At 38.5% G+C, this 15,706-nt stretch overlaps 1 protein-coding gene across 2 annotated transcripts; it reads left to right on the top strand.

Annotated features, from left to right (window-relative positions):
• The first annotated feature begins 147 nt into the window (after window positions 1-147).
• Window positions 148-9,131, top strand: armc1 (armadillo repeat containing 1). Of its 2 annotated transcripts, none has more exons than XM_056738774.1 (7): window positions 148-377; window positions 1,118-1,326; window positions 2,289-2,380; window positions 5,367-5,556; window positions 5,660-5,776; window positions 5,880-5,954; window positions 6,733-9,131. In XM_056738774.1, the coding sequence occupies exons 2-7, from the start codon at window positions 1,165-1,167 to the stop codon at window positions 6,922-6,924; spliced, it is 828 nt and encodes a 275-aa protein (XP_056594752.1). In that variant the 5' UTR covers window positions 148-377; window positions 1,118-1,164; the 3' UTR covers window positions 6,925-9,131. The 2 variants fall into 2 exon arrangements, with proteins under 2 accessions (XP_056594752.1, XP_056594753.1); XM_056738775.1 differs by having other exon boundaries at window positions 148-420.
• Window positions 9,132-15,706: the final 6,575 nt, after the last annotated feature.

Raw genomic sequence — 15,706 nt, 5'->3', positions numbered from 1 at the left:
TTTGCAGTTTATAAAAAAACATAACATCGCAAAACAAATACACGTAAAACAAAATTTCGATTTACGTTGTTTAAATGCCTCTCAGTAAAGCCCATTCTCATTGGCTGAGATTGCACAGTCACGCCGTATCCTCCAATCGGATCGTGTAAATCCAGGAAGTGATGCACCGGGAGGAAAGACTACGGTTATAGAGGTCCGCAGATAATGGCCAAATATACCCGACCGGAACAGCTGTCAGGAAAATCTAAAATATAATTGCTGACATTATACGAGCGGCATTTATTCTCGTATTCATCGGAGGTTCGGTTGTCGACGGGCTGGATCCTTTGATTTAAAGAGGCTCGTGTGAATCGAGGAGTCGTCCTGGGCGTGTTTCTGTAAGGTTATGCGTGGACAACAGTGCCACAACACACACACAAGGTTAACAAGATACAGATCACCCAAATCACTATCAAACACACGAGTTATTCATTTAATATCTTTGATTTGCTACGTCTGCATATATACATTTGTATGCGTCATGGAGGAAATCGCATTTATCTTCTACGTATTGTCATTGTTTTTGTTCGTTTCAGATCTTAAATGTACGGTACTGATGAAACTTACAATATAAATGAGTCACGAGTCACAAGATGTTTGGTTGTTTTGAGTGATTTATGGCTTAGATTGTCAAATGGGATGCTTTTAGGGTGGCTTTGTAGTTAGCCGGTTAGCACAGGGCCTTTAAGGCCCTCATTCTCTGTGTCGAGTTAAGGCATGATGACACTGCCCATCATGGGTCACACAGGGTGCTTTATAAGCCAATGTTGTGCCACGTGTATATGATACCATCAGTCAATCAATGTACAGTGTACAGCAAGGTGTGTTAACCCAATGACGTCATACTGTGCATTTTGTAAATATTTGTAAATATTTTATGTATGAAATGTCATCTGTTTGTCAGAACAGAGATACTAGGGTAACACCATGCTTTTTCACATGCACTGTCTTCTTTGATATGTAAATACCATGGTATATGAAAATGGTACCGTAATCCCTTTTCAAATGAACTCTGTACCATTATTACAAGTATTACTGAGCACGATCATGTTACGGTGTTGTCCTGATCTCCCCTCAGTTTGGACCGGTGATTTTGATGTGCATGGCCGTTGGTGTGAAAGCACCATGAGTGGCGAGCCTGATGTCTTGGCTGTGGTGAATCAACTGAGGGATTTAGCTGCTGACCCCCTCAACAGACGAGTTATTGTTGAAGATCAAGGCTGCTTGCCAGGCCTCATTCTGTTCCTCGACCACCCCAATCCGCAAGTCGTCTACTCGGCGCTGTTGGTGAGATCCTTAAAATTCTTTACATTCAGTTTTATTCAAAGCAACAGATCTTAATGGAACGGCTTTCAGGAAATTTGTTGTGTCGTGTTACTACAAGCTGTGGGCGGTGATGCTGTGAGCATTGTGTTATTAATCTTCTTGTATTTTTTTTCTTTCGTTTGCATTCATGTACACAACTGCTTTTACACTTTTTAAAGGTGGCACAAGATGATTGTCTTTTTTCACAACTGAAAAATACAAAAGAAGCTTATGATTGTACATGTGAAAAGTTCTTTCAGTTTTACACATTTAAGAAAAATCGACAGATCATATAACTATGAAATAACATAAATGAGAAAATAAATCAATAGATTTAATGGGAATTATCAAGTGACCCAGAATCTTAATAAAAATAAATAAATAAAAAATGTCCTAAATACGAACCATATATTTTTTGTTTTTAAAATGTAGTTTTTATTTTAATCCTGCTATAGCAACATCATTTTTGCTTCCATGTTTTTTCAATACCTTTGCAGATAAACAAAATTAGCTTTTTTCAATAAAAGTGTTCATATCCACCATCAGGTGATGCTCATAATCACACCCTGTTCAGTTGTCTACATAGACATGTTGCTTCACAATGAGTGCCACCTGCTGTCCAGATCTATCATAACACTTTACAGTACACTTCCACAGGAATGCCCCACTGTGCAGGCTGGCCAGTCATCTCCCAATTGTCCTTTCTCCCTAATGAAGTGACAGACTGAGACATCTGCTGTCTGTTTAACTTATTCACAACTTCATGTCTTTCAAACAAAATCACACCTGAACACTACTAGAATAACACTCTTTAGCACACACATACACACACACACACACACTCATAGCAGTGTTGTGTTAGCGGATATGTTATCGCAGCAGGTCCTGGCGGTACTCCTCTGTAACGTCCCCGCCTGACCCTCAATGGCTTTGTGTCGTTCCAGGCGGTGCGTTACCTGGCAGAATGCCGTGCCAACAGGGAGAAGATGAAGGGCGAACTGGGGATGATGCTGAGCTTGCAGAACGTCATGCAGAAGTAAGTCATTCCCGTCAGACTGCCACAAAACATGAAGGGAGGCCAGCATTGCTTTGCACTTTCTCGCAGAAAATATCGTCCTGCAGCTTCGGCTTAGGCAAATGTGTGTTGTGGGCAGATTTTTAGTGCTGAAGAAAGGTCATCCTGTCACATGCAGCTTTCGATGTTTTGAAACTAAATGAGGTTGATGATGCAAGTTTGCTGTTACAGCGTAAAACAAACTGTCCTGCCATTTGATTTAGTGCATAAAAAGCAATTTTGTTACCGTTGTGTTGGTGGGTTAATGTCTGGCAGAGGTCATTCAAACGGGTCATTATATATATATATATATATATATATATATATATATATATATATGTTTTATAAACATTAGGTTCATATTTAGGGCTGTACAATGATTAATTGCGATTAATCGCATCCAGAATAATATACATATGTTTACATAATTTACATGTGTACACTGGCCTATTAATTTGGTTTTATAAAAACATTCAAACATTTGAAGAGTTTATCTCCAAAAAGAGATGACTCCGTTTTAAGAACATTTCAATAATCATGTTTTTTAATTGTGCATTTTAATTAATATCAATCAAACCGCAGTTGTTTTTTTCATTTAAGCCTTAATAACGCAAAAAAAACAGCTAACTAAAACAATAAAACACAACAAAAACATAACATAATAAAAAACATGAGTTTTGAAAACGTATCTAATTTTGGAAATAAACGATTATTTGCTTTTATACATTTATATGCAAGCTAAATTAAATATTCATTTTTATATTTTCTTACATATATTCATGTGTATGTATACATGTATATATTTAGTAGGGATGCATCGATCTGTACATTTTGGCTGACAACTACTACCGATAATTATTTAACATATATATTTTGGCCGATAACCGATATATTGGCCGATATGAAGTAATTAAGTATTAATCAAAATGTTCACAACTGCTTTTTTTCACTGCAGAAAACAAAGCGACCATTTGTTCTTTTTTTTCTCCCTGAAAATCTTAACACTATTTAAAGGTTCTGTAATTTTAGACTTTTTTTGGTATCATTTTTATTTAATAAACCAATTATAGATGTTCTTTTAGTGCGACCTAGAAAAGTGTTCTCAATAGCCAAGTCTAACAGGTCTAGAGACAATTCAGAAAGTAATTTGCTTCAAACATTATGCTTTTGTTTGTGTACTTACACATTCATAAACATCTACATACTGTACCTACAAGAACAATAAAAAGATAGTTTTACATTATTGATATATTATAAATATAAATAAGTATAAATTATAATTAATCAGCTTCAGGGTTCTCAGATTTACCTACTTATATCATACAGCGCTTCTTTAGATGCCAACTGGTGCTTTGAATGTTCAAAGTTTCTTTATGTCTACATTAAACATTAAGTATCTGACACCTCCATGGCTAAGTATAGAGACGCGGGATCCACACATGTACATGTGCCGCAGTCCGGGATTATTCTGAGTGCGAAAGTCTGCAGGCATTTAGACGGCGAATGCCTTCTGTTTAACACGAAGCTTCACAGACAGAAGCGCCAATGCTTGGCAGCGATCTGCATATCCTTCTCTCAGGGCGACTCGCTGCCTACGCCCTTCGGTTCACCAGTCACTTCAGTTAGCGCAGAAGCCATCAAGGAGTGCCCTGCAGTTCCACAAGCTGCTCCTCACTATTTCAAGCACGCCGACTTTGCGTAGAGGTCGTGTATCGCCCCAGACTGCGTAAAATTATGGCTGGAGGAAGTGAAGCAGACCTTCTTTACTATTGGTGTCATGCCAGCGTGCCAAAGCTGTAGGACTGTTAATTGTCTCTTTGTGTAATTCTATTAATTAATTGTATTTGTTTAATTGAATAATTAATTTAATCAGTATCATTTTAATCATTTTTTTTGAAGTCATAAACTGGGGTCTGACCACATGGAAAACGTGGGATTTAAAATGTAATTTAAACCTTTAAATGGAAAAGAAACTTTCTGTTATTCTATATCTATGGGCAGATTTGGGGCACTGACCATTGTCACATTTCCTGGCTTTCACGTGTTATTTGGAACATTCTCAAAGCATGCTGGGATAACATGAATCATCAGGTTTCGCACAAACATGCACCAGCTGGGGTTAAAGCAAAAGGGGGGTTACCAGATTCTAAAACCCGTTTCAATTTACACAGATTGTCAAGTTTTTCAATTGTTAAGCTCAATACATTTGAAATAAAAAAAATCAAATAAAAAAAAAATGCATAATTGAAATGCATATCGTCCGTCTTACTGAGGATACAGTAAAGATGCTGTCAGCATTCCCTCAGGTGTAGACGGGACGTGTCGAGGCCTTGCAGCTCAGATATGTCACTAACCAGATGTCCGTTACAGAAACTCTGCATGAATGACACACATCTCTCCCACTAGCACCCGCAGGGCATATCACGTTTTCAATGTGACGTCTGACCTCAAATAATGTCAATGAACTGCTGTTTTAACTTAGTACAAGAACGGGCCACTTGACCCCAGTTAGTGCCCATGTAACGCATGCGCTAAATTGAAAGTCTCTATAACTGTTGATGGATTTTAAGTGTTGCTCTTTGATCACAGTTATTATTTATGTTTATGTGTGTTTGCTACGCTTGTTTTGGAATGAATATGGCCCATTTATTTCTGATGTATTGTGTTTTAGTTTTGCTATGATTCTTTATCTTCAAATGTAGAAACTAGGTTTGGTTTGATATTAAAGTTTATGTAATACACGGATCTACATGAATCAGGATCATCTTACACACTAAAGGTTAACTGTTTCAAGATCCATCCGCCCGACTTTATCCCGCCTCTTTCTGCAGATTACCCCCCGCACAGATCTGTATCATGTCCAATGTCGAGGCGACCTTTTCAAACATGAACACTTGACGTTAAAACGAGAAACTATGTCATTACTTTTAGTCTTTATGAGCTGTTACACAGTGATGTATTTGTTTAGGAGCACGTCGCCAGGCGAGACCAAGCTTCTGGCTTCTGAGATCTATGAGATCCTGCAAAACTCCAGCAGCGGCGAGGCCGAAGAGGCGGGAGCGGGCGCCTCGTGCCGGAAAAAAGCTCAGTTCTTCCTGGGCGGAACGAACAAACGAGCCAAAACGGTGGTGCTTCAAATCGACGGGCTTGATGATTCGGTAACCATCAGTTAACTGTTACCGTACCCATTTACACTTTGTTTGTGAGTGAAAGAAAATGTGATTTTCAAGTTCTAAATAATTCTGATTGTGTTTACAACAGACTCGCAGAAGTCTCTGTGAAGAGGCCTTGCTAAAGATCAAAGGTGTCATTAGCTTTACCTTCCAGATGGCAGTGAAGAGATGTGTAGTGAGGATCCGCTCTGATCTGACGGCAGAAGTGAGTACAGGATCTAAAAAGCCTTTATTTGACATTTTCTTCTTTTGTTTACAGTTGATAATGTGAACTTTAGTAATTGTGGATTTGTTTATTCGTTCTTTAGGCCTTGGGAACTGCTATAGCTTCAACCAAAGTTATGCAGGCACAGCAGGTGGTGAAAAGAGAGGATGGATCGGAGGTGAGTGAATCGAAGCATCTTCGAGTAAAACCGTTTGATGTGGAGTTAGTGCTGTATGTCTAGGGTGAAGTCATTGCCTCTCTTCATCACATGATCAGTCTCAGGAGCCCGCTGGCTCTGGAACAGTGTGTCAGAAGACCCTGGGGAAACATGCATACAGTGCAGATAGTCACTGTGATGTAATTAAAGATGTGTCCTCTCTGGATGAATCGGAAGGACGATCTCTACCTGCAGCGGTGGAGTCGTGACCTCCCGTGACCATTATGCTGATGGACTTGGACACTGTATTAGCACGTACTGTAGTTCCTCTGTCATCCAGCAGGTGGCACAATTGACTTGTGTTTTAGTCTTCAATGTCTTTAAGCTACTGCATAATTTGTTCTTGCTTCAAAAATAAAATAGATGTGGAGAGTATTGTTCAGGAAAAGAAATAACGGGACTATAGGAAGTAGAGTTGATTTAGCAAAAATTATTGATTGCATTCCCAGCATTTTATTAATATGCATGAATGTACAGTATCTATATTATAGACTCCTAAATACAAAAAATCATGTATAGATGTGTGTGTGTTTTATAAAAAGTGTACTAAGATAGTACATCACATTCTAAACAAAATCTTATATATAAAAAAGTGGATATAAAAACATATTATGCATTTGTAAAAAAAGTCAAATGTTCATTCGATATTAATCTAATATAATAATATTCCTTCTCATCATACATTAATGTATTTTCTCTGATGCCAGAATGAAAACAAATGTCGCTCTTTTTTTTCTAGATTGTAATACCATTCCAGGAAGACTCTGATGTGCCTGTAGAGCTTAACATGAGTTTGCCAGATTACCTGCCGGAGGAGGAGAGTCCCTCTGAGGAGCAGCACAAGGCCGTGACTCGACTGGGCTCCACTCAAGATGGCGTGAGCTGGATGAGCACGGCCGCCAACTTCCTGTCCCGCTCATTTTACTGGTGACCTTGACCACCCCTGCATGCCACGCCCCCTTACTGCCCGCCCTCGAAGCGCAAGACTGCAAAACGCACTTTGCTATAAACTTATACCGTGTTTCAACCTAAAATTACCACAACAGCGGTACGCGATTCAGACAGTTTCGGCGCTGAACACGCACCATGTGAGACCCAGAGAGCTGTCGGGAGAAGTTCATAGAAAGCGTTTCATTCTATTTGCTCTCTCTTACTCACTTTTTACGTTTGGTCGGTGAGCGAAGGAACCTCCAATCCTTGGGAGCTTTGTCAAGTAGCCGGACCTTTAATGATTGTGTGTCGTATCTTAAGGTTTTGTACGGATTTGGGTGCTTTCAGATGTGTCGGTCTAACCCTTCAACTTGGCTTTCTTGTACATTTTAAAAATCGTTATTCTGTTTTCTTTGTTCTAAGTTTTCTTATACTTTATCCTTCAGCTCCTTTTTTAAAGCATGCTGTTTTTTCAATACCTTTTTTCAGTCATCTTTGAATCTCTGTCCTTCTGTGTGTGTGTGTGCCTTTATTACAAGCTTGGTGTGATTCATTTCGTTTTAAATCCTCTATTTGCTTTCGCTAAACGTCTGAAGACGTCTTCGTTCTTAGGTTTTAGGTTTAATGTGTAGCAACGGTTTATTGGTCCTCTTTAGTTTAACACCCAGCCAGTGTTTGCTTTGCTTTAATTCTTTAACGGTTATGCCGGCAGAAAAAGGGAAGTCGCCTCAAATAGGTGTTACTATGTGTGTAATACTAAGCCTCTTTGTTACAGCATGTGCCAAGCACCGCAGTACCTTCTGTACACAAGAAAAATATGTTGTGAACTAGACCTGACCCCTGACCTGATATCTGCTGTCTTTTTTGTACCATTCATCATTACATTGGTTTCAGCAATGCTATTCTGAGTGTTTATATTTTTCCTTCCTTGTTTTCTTCGGGATCTTTTATACGCTTAGTTGAGTGGGGATCACCTGCTGCCCAAATGCACAATCCGGTCATTCTTGGATGGGTGTTTCTGTCACCTCTGCATGACCAGCCATCACTCTGAAGCTTTTTTCCTCTCTCTCTGGCCAACAGTGTCTTTTGAAGTTAGCTTAGCAACTGACCGCACATATAGCTTTCAGGATGTCCGCTCAGGGATGTGTGTACGTTCTCTCACAACTGATGGTGTTACGCATGATATCCGGGTGGAAAATTGTGGTGTTCAGTATAGGGTGTTTTCTTTAAAGACGGCCTGTACACATCATTATCAAAATATTTGGTTCTTTTAACACTTCAGACTAAAATCAGTGTATGTCCGGTTGGTACATTCAATAAGACAGTTCGCCTAAAAATGAAAATTCTGTCATGATTTATCACACCTGTATACTTTTCTTTGTTGTGCTGAAAACAACATGTCTATATATATTTCTATGAATAAGGTAATTCATGTTGACAAACATTTTTGTTTGAACTAATATTATTTAAATGTCAGACCAGTTTTTACTTACTGGATACCTTCATCAGGTTGATGTAAAGCATCACTGTCTGGCCTTTTGTAGGCTCATTCTGCTACAATAATTTTGTATTTTTAAAGAGACTGTTCACCCCCCCCCAAAAAGGTAATCAACCTTCTTGTTGTGAAAAAACCCATTTGACTGTCTTTCGAAAATATAACACTAATGGAGATATTTTGGAAATAGTTTGGAAATAGCGTTGATGTTGTGCTTTTGGGTGCCACACAACAAAGAAAAAAAATCATTTCTGTTTGGTACAATGTGAGGGAGTGTAAATAATAATTAAATTATTTTCATTTTTAGGTGAACTTTCCATTTAGTGTGCAATATTTCATTTCTTTTTGTTCACGTTCACTTTTGAGTTATATTCTGAGGTGTTTGCTATAAAGACCGCATTGGTGTACAGAATTGAATCACCAGATTTGAAGGTTTTATTTAGATGAGAGAGGGGGCATCAGTATTATAATTGTGAACAAAATCCAAATTGTATTAACATCTGCATTTTTCTGAATATATTCTTTTCTTGTACTGTACATCATCCTTTAAAATGTGTGACTGTTACCCCACAAATCACAAGCGGAACTCATTGTAGATTTTAGGAGCTTTCTCATGTGCAGTGCATATTAGCTGTTACATACCAAGAGTTTTAGGACAAACAACTCTTGGCTGTTCACAGTAATAACAAGACTTATTAAATGGATCAAACTAATTAATTTTGTGTTTTGTTCTTACTGAGTGTATTGTGTTTGCTTAACTTCTTTTATTTCCATATTAAAGAAAGTTGCTTAATGGTGATTTTTAGATTGATGCTTTTAGGAGCCACCCAAAAAAATCTGTTCCATCAATCAAATTTTTGGCATGTCGATTTCTCCAGAAAGGAAATTTGAGTATTCCACCCTCTTATCACAATGTATCTGTACATCCATTCACTTTGCCACATACTTTCATTGTTATTGTGCATGACTGTAAATCTATACACGATCTCTAGATGCAGACCAATGGGTGTCGATTGCCGTGTGGTGACATCAGGGTCCAACATCCTGGCTGGGGGATACTGCCAGCATCACCACGGCAGCTTTAGTGCTGAGGCCTGCAGCAGTGGAAGGAGGAGGGGAGGAAATCTGTTTCGTTCATGATGATGGGTGTAAACAGCCGTAGGGCTCCCCACCTCATCCAGTTTTGCTTAGACAGCAGAGATGAACAAGGCCAGCTATGCGCCCCGTAATAGCGGTAAGATCGCTATAAGCATTACTGGGTAAATCGACAAGTGCCCAAGTGAAGCCTGAGGGGACATAATGGTTGTCGTAGATTCCTTATGGCACTGGTTTCGCTTCAGTACCCATATTTCTATTGACGACCCAACATCAGTTCATCCTGTAACTGTAAATGTTTATATGGTTTGTTGCATTTTTATTATTTGCATTTAGCACTGTTGTTCCTTTTTGTGTGCTATTTATGACAGACCTGTGAGACCAACCTGTATTTTGCCTGAAGCCAAACAGCACCTTATTCAACAGATCCCTTAAAGAAAGTGAACTGGGTCACCCTCCTCAATTGGGCCAAACTCCTCGAAGACTCACATATGGCCATAACACGACTCTGTGTGGAGACAGGGTACATCCGGCTGGTTTAGCTTTCGGGAAGTTTGTGCTTGCACTCTTGTGACTCTATAGATAGATTCTGGCACTTGCTAAGCTTGTTACCCAGTGAGACCTTTCAAGCCCTGCGGTGACATGTCTGACACCTTTATTATAGCAATGGTGCAGTCCTGACACTAGGGGGCGTTGCGTGGCTATGATTTGCATACATTTGTCAGTAAAGTGCGCACATTGATAAAACGCTTCGGAAGTAAATGATCACTTAAGTATAAAGTGCAGATTTGGCCTTGTCATAAGTGTATAATGACAGATTTGTGGTGGTCATGACATGTAGGCCTAGATTGCTTCCATAAAATCAGTAAGACTGATTTAAGACACCTATATATATATACGTCGTGCATTTTAACCTTAAAATTTTAAGTTGAATTAAGAAGATTTTCGAGTGATGCAATAGACTATGACGATAATGTTCTTGACAATCTTCTTAGTCGCCTATTCAACACTATTTTCTATTGTCACTTTCTTTTAAAAAAATGTGCTGTTAAAGAAAAAACACTTTTCTTTTTAAATGATTAAATACTGTGGCACTTAAATAGTGAGGCACTTTTGAATAGCCTACTTTTTATTGGTTAGATATTTGCAAAACCCAGTGACAAACATAAAGGGTGACTCATACCAATGATTTATGGCAAAAAAATTAAACCATGAAATATGGTGATATGAGGTTTCAGAAGGACAACAGCGATATCTGAAATATCATATTATTACATAAACCTGTTTGACTTTTCTTCTCCAGAACACAAAAGAATCTGTGTGACCCTGGATCACAAAACCAGTCTTAAGTAGCACGGGAACATTTTTAGGAAAAGCCAAAAATACAATGTATGGGTCAAAATTATAGATTTTTTATTTATGCCCTAAATCATTAAGATATTAAGTAAAGATCGTGTTCCATGAAGATATTTTGTAGATTTCCTACTGTATATTATATCAAAACTTTATTTTTGTGAGTGGATGACCAGTAACAGTGCCTCTTATAACCAACTTCAAAGGCAATTTTCTCAATATTTTGATTCTTTTACACCCTCAGATTCCAGAGATTTAAACCGTTATCTCCACCAGATATTAGCATATCCTAACAACCCATACATTAATAGAAAGCTTAATTATTCAGCTTTAAAATATCGATTTCGAAAATTGACCCATAAGTCTTGTTTTGTTGTCCAGGCTCACATAATAAGAAGAACAAAATTGGCTCCATTGAGGCAAAAGCACATTTTTCAAAATATCTTCTGTGTTCCACAGAAAAAGGAGTCATATGCAGGTTTTGAATATCATGAGGGTGAATAAATATTTTTATTTTAGGGGAATGATCTCTCTTTTTAAATTATATTTCATAACATTTCATAACTATTTGCACTATTTAATGTCATACAGACCTTCAGACTCACCTTTGAGACATTTGCAAGGATGCCGTAAAATTCATGTTTTAATTTATTGAGTATTGCTGATACATCTGCTCTCTCTAGGCAGTTCATTTTAGATGAAGAGGGAAACAGATAAAGCCCATGTCACTAAAGCTCCCTGGCGCTTGAAGATATGAGCCATAGCTCTGTATTTGTGCATAAATGTGTCGTCACTATCATGAGCGGTATTTGCATTGTTAATCTGCCTGTGGCCGCAGGGCTGATTGTGTGTTGATGGGAGAGAAAGGTGCATCTTATTGCCCATGCAGTTTGACGATTTTATTTGAGGTTCAGCTCCCAGTCAATGGGATCGGCCGTAAATTACATTCTATGTGCTGGGAAATGATGTGACACCCGTAATTTATGTCAAATAACTTTTTGAGGATGTGAAAGTGTGTGTGTGTAATCAGTGTTTAGTGCTGAAGCGGATGCTGGAGATTTCATTGAAACATTTTTCTTTTCCTCACAAGCTGATGGAGGGTTGTGTTGTTGTTTAATATTCTGTAACGTTGTGTAAACGTGGGGTCATCACCCTGGCTGGCAGAGGGTCTATATTCAGTTATGGAGCATGTTTGTGTGCATAGGTCTCTCTCAGCCATTAGATACATTCTAGGTCTGATTCATCGAACATGACAGAAAGATACTCTGGTGGAGGTCAATTTTGGTCTACAGTTCCTTGAATTGTTGTTTATTAGTTTATTGCATGTCTTAAAGGGACAGTTTACCCAGAAATAACATGAGTTTCTTTCTTCTAAAGAACACAAAATAAGACATTTTAAAGAATGTTGGCAACTCAACAACAGGGGTAGCCATTCACTTGCATTGGTTTTGTGTCCATACATTGGAAGCGTAAGGGTACCACAGTTATTCGGTTACCATCGTTCTTCAAAATATCTTGTTTTGTGTTCTACAGAAGAAAGAAAGTCATACAGGTTTGATATGACGTGAAGGTAAGTAAATAAGGACAGAATGTTTAATTTTGGTTGAACCATCCCTTGTGGTCTCACAACAAAAGAAAGATGTGCGGGCACAATGTGGCATCAAGTGTTGCTCCTGTGGGCGGAGTTAAAAGCTCAACAAACTTACATGGTCTTTTTTCATGGAGTATTTATATAATTATTATTTATTATGCGCTGTCTTTCTGTCTTATCTTTTTCTTCCTTGTCCCTGTTGGAACAACTGCATTTATGTCCTCTGTAGATTCATCACATAGTTTTTGCATGCAAGTGCATGGCTGATAACACATTTCCCACATGTTTTTCAAAAACAATATTATCCAGACCCAGTCAAATTTTGAATTGTATAGTGGTTCTCTAACTTTTTTATTGAAAGGTCCCCAATGCAGTGCATCACTTTGCGGCCTCCCCAAAGAAAAAGGTAAAATCTTAAACTAACTTTAGAATTTTAATTAAACCAAATACTCTTTTATACAATGCTGGAACATCAGTACTTTTGGTTGGTTTTATTTTATGGTCTTATTTCCTTTTTGTGACTGCATAAAATTTATGATACAGTATTTCATACTGTATAATGCCACAAAATCTGTGGACCCCCTTGATCCATCTTGCGGCCCCCCAGTTTGAGAACCGCTGAGAATCCCAAAGTATAGACGGTTTCAGCGGGGACAACATAAACAAATGGTATGTGGCTCAAACAACTTCCATCAGAACTCTGAAAAAAATTGTTGAGTAGTTTTAATTTAATTGAACACAATTAATAATCCAAAAAATTGAATACAAATTAATATTCATATAAATGAAATATAACATAAATTGTTATATTATAGCCAAATACAGACCGGAAGTTAACTTTGTGCCAGACACGTGCGTCCGGTGAAACCATAAAGCAGCACGTTCACCTGCAAACCTGAACCAGTCAGCCCAGAATAGTTACGTTGTGTTATGTTTAAGGCGCCTGATCTTGCGTCTGCCCCCCACAGGCTGATGAAATGTGGGAGCACGGGAGATGATAATAATTGTGTCCATAGCTCATTATGGCTCCCAGATGATTTGAAGCCATCGGGAGAGCACTGTCCTCCAACATCTCCACGGCCGCACGGCACCGCTGACTTCAGGCACTGATTGGTGGGATGAAATATTGCCGGAGAAAATTAAAAGGTCCCCGTGTCAAAATAATTCATGACATGCATATCTTCCGGCTTGATGAAATAGCTGATATCTGGATTAGAAGGATAATAAAAACGATCAGGCTACAGTTAAACTATTTCGGCGGCGGAGACGTTCATTTTGTCAATGTCAAGCGCAGAGGATCGTGGGGTCACGATGTGGGTGAGCGTGTGTGTCTGTGCTTCAGTGGAAGAGAGTGTGTGTACGCTATGCTACGGGTCACTCAATATCCCACCTGCGATTTGAATATCTGCTATAATTGTCCTAAAACGTCCCATCAGTGGACCTGCCGGACACCATTAGGGCTCCACAATATGGTGTGACATTCAAATTCCCCCCAAATGACAGGTTATTAGGAGCGGGGAGCGGGCGGGATGTAATTAAGCACCATAACTTTGACCTGTAATGTGAAGTGATGGCAGGATTGTAATAGGTGGAATGAAAGAGACGCACCGTTAAAACAACGCAGAGAGGAGAGATTATTTGGCTCCGATTCTCCTTGGGTTTATCTTCGTGACGGCCTGTCAACGGGATGGCCAGACAGTGTTGAGATTTCTGACCGTTTACCTCACAGGTTATGGGCGACAATTCACCACGGTTATGATGGCAGCGGACCCAGCGCTCGCTCTGCCCGGCCCGGGTGACAATATATGATTCAATTCACTTTTTAAGGTGCACTCATGTGAAATTTAATTCCCCTACAAGGATGAGAAGACTCGCCACAACCTTCTTTTACCGTGGTAATGATCATCCGGTCCGTAGTGTGCACATCGCTGACTTTTTTCAGCGAAGAAATGCTTTAAAGACTTGTAATATAAGTCAGTTTTAAAGAGGGGTAATAAATCTTTTTATAGTGAAATTTTATGTTCAAAGAATCAATGACAGGTGAGATGAGGTGCAGAGTTAAAATTTAGATGTTTCCTAAGTTGTTTTAAACATATCTACATTTGGTCACCATTCCCCCTAGATTTAAGTATTTGGATATTTAGCAGGTTGTGGTAAAAATATAAAAAATATAAAAAAAACAGTGTTTCGTTTTTATAGACTTTTCTGACCTAACTATAAAACTAGCCTGGACGCAAAGGAATTCATAACTATTTTTATGTAGTAGCTAATTCATATGAATTTCTAGTATGATGTCAATTTTACAAAAACGTACAAATAAGCCCTTTTCACATGATGTCACGCATCTCACGTTCTGCCGCAAAACAGTGTAGCGTTACTTCTGCTAGCGCCTCAGAATGGAATTTACCAAGTGCCTTGCACAGCTACCACTAATACGGCTAGATGATGTACAACATCTTGCAGACAAATGTTCGCTTACAACAAGATCAAAGCTAGACAAAGGATACAAATTCTTCGTTGAACAGTAACCTGTTTGATTATGAAGCTAAGTGTTTTGTTTTCTTCTTGTGTTAGCGAAGGTGCTAGGATAAGTACTTGAATACTGGTTCTGTCAGTGTTTTTTACACTGTTGTTAAATTCCAGCACGACGGCTAAATGGAAGTTCTTCTTCTTCGTGTTTGTTGCAAGATGGATGTTATTATACTCTGCTTCGCAAAACGGCGGAGGTTAAGTTACGTCATTGTGAAAAGGGCCTATAGTAGCAAAGATCTTAATCAAAAAATAACCCCTAAACTTAACCGTCATCCAGGCTTGAAATCGTACCAAAAAAGTATTTACCATATACAAATGAATAAAAATGATCTCATAATTCACGAACTAGCTTGTAAACTTGCGAAATAGTTACGAATTTGAGATTACGTTGATAAAAACAAAAGTTGAAAACTTTTTAAATCCGGTGTTATGCTTATAACAACCTGATCTCACATGAATTCTAGTTCTAAATCGTCCAAAAACGTACCGTTATTAAAAAAAGCAGTAGTGAAACCCCTCCCCTAACCACACCCCTAAACCCAAACTCACTGACGAAAAAGAAAATCATACTAAAATGTTTGAAAAATATAATACGAATAGCCGCCCGGTTCAACAGTTACGAATTTCTGAAGGATTGTGTAGGTGTTTACAGTTTTAAGACCAGATTTATGTCGGCCTGTACAGTCATTTATTAAAGGACAAAATTAAACAACGTGT

This window comes from Triplophysa dalaica, chromosome 23, assembly GCF_015846415.1.
Source record: "Triplophysa dalaica isolate WHDGS20190420 chromosome 23, ASM1584641v1, whole genome shotgun sequence".
NCBI lineage: Eukaryota > Metazoa > Chordata > Actinopteri > Cypriniformes > Nemacheilidae > Triplophysa > Triplophysa dalaica.
The sequence above is the reverse complement of the archived record's forward strand: the minus strand, read 5'-3'. Positions and strand labels throughout refer to the sequence as shown.

Coding starts and splice junctions, on each gene's coding strand:
- armc1 (XM_056738774.1), top strand. CDS start 1,165: ATGAGTGGCGAGCCTGATGTCTTGGCTGTGGTGAATCAACTGAGGGAT. Junction 5,777..5,879: donor GCTCTGATCTGACGGCAGAA/GTGAGTACAGGA, acceptor TTCGTTCTTTAG/GCCTTGGGAACTGCTATAGC. Junction 5,955..6,732: donor AAAGAGAGGATGGATCGGAG/GTGAGTGAATCG, acceptor TTTTTTTTCTAG/ATTGTAATACCATTCCAGGA.